Source organism: Limulus polyphemus, unplaced genomic scaffold (assembly GCF_000517525.1).
Source record: "Limulus polyphemus unplaced genomic scaffold, Limulus_polyphemus-2.1.2 Scaffold4073, whole genome shotgun sequence".
Lineage (NCBI taxonomy): Eukaryota > Metazoa > Arthropoda > Merostomata > Xiphosura > Limulidae > Limulus > Limulus polyphemus.
Genome location: NW_013669683.1, coordinates 60710 through 71443, shown reverse-complemented (window position 1 = coordinate 71443; position 10734 = coordinate 60710). Strand labels below are relative to the sequence as shown.

The window sequence follows — 10734 nt, the reverse complement described above, 5'->3', positions numbered from 1 at the left end:
TGCGCACCTGAAAGAATAAAATATCTGTTGTAAAAAAGTAGTTTTCAAGCAGTTTAATAGTTCATGCGCACCTGAAAGAATAAAATATCTGTTGTAAAAAAAGTAGTTTTCAAGCAGTTTAATAGTTCATGCGGTACTTTTTTTACGACAGATATTTTATTCTTTCAGGTGGCATGAACTATTAAACTGATTGAAAACGCACCTGAAAGAATAAAATATCTGTTGTAAAAAAGTAGTTTTCAATCAGTTTAATAGTTCATGGTAAATAACAACAACTTCATGAAAAAACAAGTACAACTCCCACTGATTTTATACTTAGTGTTGGGACCCCCCCAACTTGATTGACCTTTACCTTTGAACCATGACCTTCAAGAGTTAATCGGGTCCAGAACTTTGTATGTAGCACCTTTTGTTTAATTTTGGTCAAAATCCATTAATCTATCCAATCTTGATATCTTAATCCACAAAATCAGGATGGACAAAATCAAATCACTATACTCCACTCTGTTTTACAGTAGGGGTGTAAAACAATGTATTAAACTGTGACTTGAATCTCTTTAAGAAAAGTAAAGTATAACGAAATTGTTTTGGGTCTTCTTCAGTTACTGTGAAATTTCCTAGATAAGTGAGAAAGTTTATTTAAATTTTAACATACGGTTAAGTTTTCTATGGTAAAATCATTCGATACCTTTGTTGTTGTTGTTTTTTACCTTTATTTGTGAGACATAAAACAAGAAATACACATTTATTTTCCGTGTCCATCAAAAACTTTATATTTGTTTGTGAAATTCATTTCTACAATATTAGCGAAATATTTATCATACAGTTTGTATTATGGAACAAAAAGCATACATTTGGTGGAATGCTGAGGCGCTCTCCATTTGGCAAGGTCAAAAGTTTGTTGTCATCTAATACACTGTTCAAATTCTCTACCCACTCTGGATCGACATCCCCATCAAAGATGATCCACTGGCGTTTGTTGATTTCCCCTCGTACATTGTCTATAATCCTGTGTTAAAAATGCAAATTACAAAGTTTTTACATAGTTAGATTCAGCTAGGAAAAGATTACACAAAGATTATCATCTGTTTTGTCTGTGTTCATATAGGTGTTAAAATCTGTAAGTTAAATCAGGTGCACCACAAAGTTTGTTTAAATTTGAGACATCACTGTTATCATTATATATTATAGAAACCATTCACTACATTTAATTTGTGTAGTCATAACTACTAAATTTTAATAGCTAGTAGTCTGACTTTCATAAAAAAAATTACTTTTTTTATTATTAAAGCTGCTCTTCAAATATAAGTATGTTATCATTTGCTAAGGCTTTCTTTCCTATTTCCACCATTCATTTGAAACACAAGTTCAACTTTAAAAGAAGATACGGCAGAGATTGCTTGTATTTAAATGCAAAGTTACACAATGGGCTATCAGTGTCGTGCCCATCACGAATATCGAAACCCAGTTTTTAGCACTAAGTATGTAGACATACCACTGAGCCACTGGGGGGCTGTGAAGCAGAGAGAAAATTCTGTATAAAAAGTACACAAAGAATCATTCTTCAATATCAAATACAGCTTTATATATAAAAAGGGAAACAAAAGAAATAATTAAAGCAACAGAGTTAACATTCAGCTACTGTAAAAAGCATTATCGATGTTATTTGTTACAATTTAAAATGAGAAATGTACGTACTTTCTCAAGATGTGGGTGAAGAGACCATCCGTCCATTCACGTGTATTTGGGTCCAGTGTTCCATACAAAGCTTCTTTGGATATGGCCTATAGTAATACACACATACTTCTTATTACTAAAAACATTCTCAGCTATCTTAAGATTATGACAACTACAATAAAAAGTTAGAATTAATTTTAGTTATTTTCCTTGGGCTAGTAATCAGAACGGGGTAATGCCTATACAAAAGTTTCTGTTCTTACACAATTCCAAAAATAATTGAAAAAAACAAAAAACGTCTACAAATTTTTTAACTAATTTTGGTCATCACATTTTCTTATTAATACTTGAATGGTAAAATGAGTGTAATTATATACTTGATTCATTAACCAACATGATCGGTTAACCTTGCAAAATTATTCATTTCAATCAAATATTTAAGCCATACAGTATTATATTCAAAACTCAAGAGAAATTATATCTGTATCTTAGACACTATTTGTCATTAAGCACAAAACTACTTAATGGGCTATCTGTGCTTTGCCCATGGCAGGTTTCAAAACTCTGTTTTTAGCATTATAAGCCTTTATTATAGTTTGAATAGAATTAAGTAGTTGTGAGATGGTCAGGAGTTTTTGTGAACCACTCTAATAACATTAAGTATTTTCTTGAATGAGAAAAAAAACTGAGTACACTAGTCAAATGAAGGAGGTTCAATAGCTTTCAACAGAAGTAATTCTTTTATCTCGAACCCTTTCCAAACCAGGTGTTGTCAATGATGATATTTTTACTTTCATAGTAGAAATTCTTAAACAAACTGTGTGAAACTTACGGCCAACTTACAAAATATTATGTAGTTTCAGCTTGAAAAATTCACATAATTTGATTTAGTATTTCTACCATCTTTCATGTGTGAATTTTCCAAAATTTTGTTACGAGTCCAAGTTAGAAATAATTCACTTGGCCTTAGATTTTAGACATTTTTTTGAATGTTGATCAGAAAGTTCCATTTTATATATCCAGTAAGTTTCAATTTGATTAATATGCATTGACACCTTTATTTAGATACTTTATTTTGACAATTGCAGCAGTCTCCACTTTTGGCTATAAACTATGAAAAAAAAAGGCAAAAACTTAGAATATTATCGGTGAAAATCAGTTTATAAATAATAAATATAATTTCTTTTCAATAAATTATATTTTCCTATATTTATTTGCAATATGATAAACTTAACAATAACACTTAATTTACTTTAAAATAAAAACATTTTCAGGAATGACAATAATGCATAAAGAACCTGCAAATAATTATCCTGGGGTTTGTTCCCAAGCCTTCTAAACTTCTCACTACATTCTGTTGTTTTCTGTACAAGCTAAGACTTATTACTTTCCCATAAAAATATTGTTGCGTCAGCGAGGTCACGTGACTAGTGTCACACCACGTTTTCTAGAAATATCCTGTTCCTTCGTGAATGCCCTAGCATTTACTAGATTGGGGGTAGTCTGGTATATATAAGATAGTCACAACAGTGTAATGAGTAATTGAATGTATGCGGACAAAATATTGTTGGCCTCGTGAGACGTGAATTATAGTGTTGTTATAGAGCGACTGTTGAAGTTGAGTGTATCGTAAAGTTGTATTCGGAAAGAATAAACCAGTTTTATTAAGTAAGAACTTGTGTCGTTAAAGTTTCGTCGGAATGAAGTTACGGAAAATCAACTAACGAACGGAGACGTTACAATATACGTTGCTTCTCTCATCACTTTATTCATTCTACATAGTCCTAAATGGTTTATAATCTACTCTATCTAATAATAGTTAAACTTTGCTGTATGTATTTTAGAAGCAGGGTAACATTAGTATTTGTTACAATCCCACGCTGTGAAGTCATAATAGGTGTGGGAACAATAGGGCGTCCTGACAAAATCGGGGAAAGAGAAGGAAAAAAAAACATAAAACTTTGAGAATTCTCAAAGGATGATAGTTTAAGAAATATAAACCTATGTTGTAGGATGGGCAGAAAAGTTTTAAGACATTCAAACCATAACAGTTGTCATTCTTAAAAAAAGGCTTATATAAATAGTATTCTGACCAATGCCATATTTCTTGTAAGCCAGTCAACCTGATGAGCTTGGTTTGGGGCAAAACGTGTCGTTGGCAACAGATAAGACAGAAACAGTGTGGTTAAAATACTATTATACATTCATCCTATCAGAAAAACCCTGAGGGACTGAATAAAGAATGTAATGTTTATAAATACAATAAGCCTAATACTATTATATTATGACAAATTCTTGAATGTGTTGTTTACAGGCAAAACTCTTTGGATGTGTGCATAAATATCAAGTTTGATCATTACTTATTTTTCTTTGTAAATTATACTAAAAAAATGACAGAATAGCAATTTAAAAATATTTGTGAGTAAAAAACTGTTAAATAGTTAGAATAATTGGTTTCACTTATATTAAAAAAATTTATACACGAGTGTGCACTTAACATTCAAAAGGTGCTCGCTGGTTCATAAAAAATATACGCACAATAACATGACACTTTACCTTTGGATCAATCACATGGGCGACACCTTCAACACCTTCGTACCTATCAAGAGCTTTCAGAAGCACTTGCCATGCCATTGTTTTCCCACTGCCACTAGGTCCAACCATCATTAAGCCATGGTTTAGTTGGGAGATACGGAACAGCTGAAGAACCTGCAATACGGTAAACATAAATTTATCACTTGTGTTTGGTGTTAAGGGATGAAACAGAAATGAGTAACACCTTTTTGCTGCTCTAATAAAATAAAATAATTTTCCTGTAGATACAATTCATAATATATTTACATATTATAAATATCTAAGTAAAAATATATTCAACCCTTTAAAATGCAATTACCGTGACACAGCTCAATCAGCTACTCAGTTAACAATTCAGTTTTGCTTTTAATTTATTATAGTATCAAACTTAAAATTGTGTTTCAAGATTTAAAGATTCTTATTAAATTATCATTACTATTATTAAAATAGAAACATACCCAAATCTCATGACAAGTGTTACAATGAGTATTCAAATCTACACTCAAGTTTCTAACATATGATCATTGGATCTACTCTAAACACACTGGAAAATTTATAATGAATTCTAGAAGAAAAAAGTTGTTGAAAGTAATTGTTAAAAATTATTAATATTTATTTTTATTTTTGTACCTTTTTTTTATAATAAGCATAACTCTAAACAACTGTTTTGAACAGATTAATGCCAGTAACCAAAAGCTTCATATACGCTTTATATCATTTTTCTAGTTCTACAAATTTTATAGAAAATAAAAAAAATAACTGGACAACCAAATTTTTTTTTTTTCACAAATGTTTTCTAATTTTCTAACTATAATTGAAACACTGGTGGCAAAACCTGGGACAACACTTGAAATTACCAAAATATGTTTATGAACTGAACAATACAGAGGATTTGTTGATGAGAAAACTCTTTTCATTAAAACTAATTCAGTGTATTGTCTAATTGTACTATTTTCAAGTGATCAGTAAGATTTTAACAAGGATAAATGCTAAAAAAAAAAGACTATAAATGTCCTCCAATAATTACAGTGACGAGTCTACTTTCAAGTGCAAGCTAAAGCTCATATTACTTCTTTTTTATTTAATGACTATGTTTCATGTTTAACTTTTTTTCATAAACTTCTAAAGATCCCCAACCTTCTCCATCCAAGAACCTCCTTGTTCCTCTCCTTCGCCACATGCCAGGTACATTTCCTGTGACACTTGTATAATCTTTTCCCTCAGGCCTTTCATCTCGGCCCTAGTGTACTCAATGCCAGGAAACACATCGGACAACAAAGAAAACAGTAGTGGAATATCTTCAGCTACCAATTTGGGAACCATGGTCTCACACACACTCTGGATCAAAATCTGAAAACAAGCAAACAGAAATAAGATGAGGTAAAATAAAAACTATTCTTTTTACTAAGACTACTTTCCTCAGCTAAACAAACACAGACCTGAAACAACTAAAAATGGTTAGGAACAGTTTACAACTAAGTGCACTTTGAGTCTCAGACAATTTTTGTTTTATTTTAGCACCAATTTGTTTTTTGAACAGAAAACGGATGATTAATACATTGGAAAATAGGGTTTAAAACATACAGCTGTAATCTACAACAACAACAAAAAATACACATTGTACCTACCAGAAACAAAAATTAGCCCAGTGTGACGAAAATTATTTAAAAGACAACACTATCTTATATTTGAAAAAATTTTCCCTCTGGATTCTTTTATTTTTTTATTATTATCAGAAACTTACTATGGTTTTATTCTTGTTGTTCCAATACTTACATCTTGTTCTGGGAGTTTTTCTGCAATAGTTCCCTCATCATATTATCAGAAACTTACTATGGTTTTATTCTTGTTGTTCCAATACTTACATCTTGTTCTGGGAGTTTTTCTGCAATAGTTCCCTCATCAACTTCTTCTCCTCTCTCTTTCAAGTCGTCTATTACTCTTTGGATACGGTCTCTTTTTATGTTTCCAGCACTTACTAGAACATACTTCAGAGCTCTCAAGCCAAAGTCATAATGTGATTGATCTGACAACTGCTCATCACAAAGTCTGCAATACCAAACCACCATTTTAGAAGAACTATCATGACTATTAAAAGAAACTTCTGGTGGCCATAATTAGTATTTAATAATCAAGTAAAATATTTATGTTTACAACATTGTATCCAAAGAACAATTATCAATAATCACAAAATCCTACTTGCTAATACTTAAGGAAAGCTATCAGTACAATATCTTGTTTGAGTACGATTCTCCTTTAGGCTAAGATGGGTATAGTGTAATACTATCATTCTAATTAAAGTCCAGAGTAATGATACAATCCTACTTAAAATCCAAAAGGAACCCAAGAACAATGATATGACCTTACTTTAACAAGGCCCAGATAGATCCAGACACCAAAGCTATTGTCCTTCTTAAGGCCCAGAAGGATCCAGATAAAAATGTATTGATAAAAGTTGTGATCATAAATATTAAAGGCTCAGACAGATCCAAGTGGAAGTGCTATTATCCTAGTTTAATAAGTCTTAGAAGAATTCAGACAGGACGCTATGATCATATTTAAGGCCCAAAAGTATCCAAAAAGTATTAAATGAGGCTCAGTTATAGTTATTAGCCAGCTTATAAATAATATGTATACCTTAATTTGCCAAAACTATTTTCTCAACCAATGTTAACAACATAGATAATGAAACTAACCAGTTTTATAGTGTAAGAAGAAATGTGTGGTTTATTTCATAAAACTGCCATTAACCCCATCAAGATAATTCATAAATACTCTTTATAAACTACATACTGATTTATTCATTATTATCTAATTACACCTGATAATGTAATGTTAAACAGTTGAAAGATTACAGTAATCAGTTTCGTTCTTCGAGTTCATCACAGTTCTATATGTACGTACATATATATTTTTCTGATTACAGTAATCAGTTTACTTCTTCGAGTTCGTCACAGTTCTATATGTACGTACGTATATATTTTTCTAATATCCAATGTATTTTTGGTATTTGCTAAATTTATTCTAAATGAATAACGGAACACCTTCACTCTGACAGATTTGTCCACCTATACTATTAATATAAATATACCTGAAAAATGGCACAATCTTGCTAGCCAGTTTCTCTGCTGAACGAAAACCTTGAGAATACAACATCACTTGGGCAATCAACTGACGATCAGGCTTTGTCATGGCTAGGGAGCGGAATAGTTTTTTGAGATTATCAGGAAGATTTGATCGACCAGCATAACCAGGGTTCATAGTTATGAAGATAGCCATGTCTGAGTTCACTCGGACTTGTTTCCCAATAAGTTCCACTGTTAAACCTTTGTAAAATAAAAATGAAATTGTTAGATTTGGGGGGGGGGGGTAACAACATATATAAAGTTTTTCCATCTCATCAAAAAACCAAATAATAGAGATGTTTTCAAAACCTCTTCAAAAGATTTTTTACAAACCATCCAGAGTTAGTAGATACACGTTTACTAAATATTAGGCCATCATTCTGTTAGTAAGTACAAGCGTATTAAGCCATCATTCTGAGTACTGAAACACCTATAAATGGGTTTACATCTCGTTAACAAACTTCACTTGATGCTTTAAATTCTGTTTCTACGACCATTATCAGACTAACCATGAGGCCAGTCCTAGGAGAAGAATCAAAAGGTTGTCAAATAAAACAATGTTAGTGTAGTATTAATAATAGTCATGATTTCATAATAAAACCTATGTATAATAAAAAAATTGAGATTGATATAAAAACCTACTAGAATATTTATTTGCAAGAGACTGTTTCAAGTAATTTTTTTTCTTTGAGAGAAATAAAACAAGTAAAACATTCTTTGAATTAATTACATTTATGGAGATATATTACCACTTCTACTTTAATAACAGTTTTACAAATTACTTTTACACAAAAGTTTTAAAACAGAGAATGTATGATGTAATATACACCATGGTTCACAGCTAAATTAAATTTTCGTGTACTGGAAAACTATCGTGCAATACAAACATCGACAAAGACTGAATAATAAGAAACAATATAAACTGATTCTTTTCATTTGTTTTGTAAATAGTCATTTCATTTGTTCACATTTCACTAACAGAGGTTATTTTACAAACAACTCATTTTTAACCCATTAAAGATGGTTCTGGCTTGTTGTGATTTTCTACAGATTCACAGAATTACATTCAAAATTTATCAAACACATTTGTTATGAATATGTCAATAACATTAGCATCATAATGTAGTTAATAATTCAAGTTTTGTTTGGTTACACAAGTTGAAAATTCTTAATTTAAATATAAAATTTGAAGAAATTCCCAATCTTCACTTTTGTTATCACATGACATGAAAGCACTCTCAGTTCTTCCCTTTAATATGTGTAACTTCAAATACTAAAGTAACTACGCTGTCTAAGTTAAGTAGAAACAATCTATAAATAATTACAGGGTCTAAGGTACAGTTTCAATGTCCTAAGTTTTCCATTTAGTAAGATATCAATAAATTTGTCCAACCCAAAAAAGAAGCCCCACCCATCTATCCTTAACTTTCAAAGGAGTTTTAAAACCATGTGTTCTTATTTGACATACATTTATAACTAATAAAAACGGTTTATTTTTTATTTCAAGCTTGCATTGGTCCTTTTGAATTTGGCAGAAATATAAATTAGTCCGAGGAAGTGATTGATGTAAGTGAAGGTGATGTTCACAGCATTAATGATTTTTTAACCTGTTTATAGCTTAGTTAGATATTATTTATGTTTTAAAATGCATATCAAAAAGGTACAACAACAAGGTTTCAACAAAAATTTAGAGACAAAAAAAACAGGGTTAAGTAACTACAAGTGTACGAGTTCAGAACTTCACACTCGCATCCGTAAGTGTAAGGAAATCTGCTAATATGTTCACAATGTAATGTGTTGCTTTTCAGGGATGAATAAACTGTATGTCAAACAAGCCAGTCAATAATACTATAAAATAAACTATAAGTGAAAATGTAGACAGTTGAAGCTTTAAAGATATGGCAACAAGTAATTCATTCAAAGTAGAAAAAGTATTGTTTATTTTATTCTATAACTTTAAAAATTTCACATAACTCTACATCAATAATTTAGCTATAGTTAGTGTTAGGGTAGAGAAAAATAACAGTTAATATAAAAACTATTATCTTAAAAAAAAAACTTTGACATTTACATAGGAAGTTCTAAAAAGTTATGCAAATGAAACATGAAACTAAGATATACAAGTATTTTTATTCTTAGCATGAAAACCAACCTGAACTCAAGATTGATTTAGTAAAGACTTTGGAAATGCAGACAAATACTTTATTAAAAATTCCAATTTTTTGTGTACAACAGGCTTGTAATGTTTACTAAAAACTTGTCAAATTTTGTGAAGATAACACTTATTAATTCAGAGTTTTAATATGTAAGACGTTAGAATAATCAATTCATTAAGATGAGTTTAACATCCCAAAGATCACAACTTTTTAGGCATTATAGCATATTTTAGAGTAAACAGAATGAATTGAAAGTTGTACGTCACACATTTTGCACACAGTTCATACCTTCTTTGCTGTTCTGCTGGTTTCTCAAAGTCTCCTGTATCATCTGCACTTGCTGGGAGACAGCAGACAACATTCTTTCCTCCAATCTGTTGAACTCATCAAAACAACCCCAAGCACCAACTTGGCATAGCCCAACAAAGATACGTCCCATGGCCTACAAAACATGAAAAAATAATTAGTAAAATAACTGCTTAGATTAATAAACCTTCAAAAATATAACTTATTACTATATATATATATATGTATTGAACCTACCACACATACAGTATCTACAAAAGAAGAATTTGATTTTTACCTTGTTGTTTACTTGAGTAAAACTACCATATGGGAGATAAATCTTATATAAATCCCAGTGTATAGACCATCAAAAATGATGGGACAAGTACTACGACCCCATAGTTTACCCTAACCTTACATTTCATAGCTAGCTGAAATAAATAAATTTTGCAAAATCAAGCTTGACCAACAGAGGCAGAAAAGTGCATTCAAGACAGTCAAACATCGGTAAATTCCTTTGTGAGCCAATCAAAATTCAGATCATTCATGAAAGGAATTTGTAGTGTATTTATTGAATAATTATTGGTAAAAGTCAATTAGATTAACAACTTCTAATATGTTAAAAAGCCAGTGCATTTTGGTAACACTACGTTCCAACATTGGCTTTTATGTCATATCGCTTAGCAACAAAAGTATAACCTAATATTGTTGTTAGTCTATGTAGTGAAAGTATAAAATGATATGTATAGACAACAAAACTGGAAAAATATTTGTTGATTTCTTAATTTAGTCTCTGTTGAGTTAAGAGATATGTTTCTGATTAAAAATATTGGTGATATAACAAAAAATAGCTTAATTCAGAAACAATTTAAGATAAAAATTGAATCAATATTTTTACTTTCATGATAAATTTTATG

The 10734-nt window shown here is 30.6% G+C and overlaps 1 protein-coding gene across 1 annotated transcript in view; it reads right to left on the bottom strand.

The window, feature by feature from the left end:
- Positions 1 to 10734, bottom strand: part of LOC106470540 (dynein heavy chain, cytoplasmic-like) — an 83678-nt gene that overhangs the window by 33405 nt on the left and 39539 nt on the right. The window contains exons 29-35 of the mRNA XM_022399145.1: positions 9821 to 9974; positions 7343 to 7577; positions 6117 to 6300; positions 5389 to 5601; positions 4234 to 4386; positions 1699 to 1784; positions 853 to 1009 (exon numbers count right to left, since the gene is read on the bottom strand). Coding sequence (XP_022254853.1) covers positions 853 to 1009; positions 1699 to 1784; positions 4234 to 4386; positions 5389 to 5601; positions 6117 to 6300; positions 7343 to 7577; positions 9821 to 9974 — 1182 coding nt within the window. The remainder of the gene's footprint in view (positions 1 to 852; positions 1010 to 1698; positions 1785 to 4233; positions 4387 to 5388; positions 5602 to 6116; positions 6301 to 7342; positions 7578 to 9820; positions 9975 to 10734) is intronic.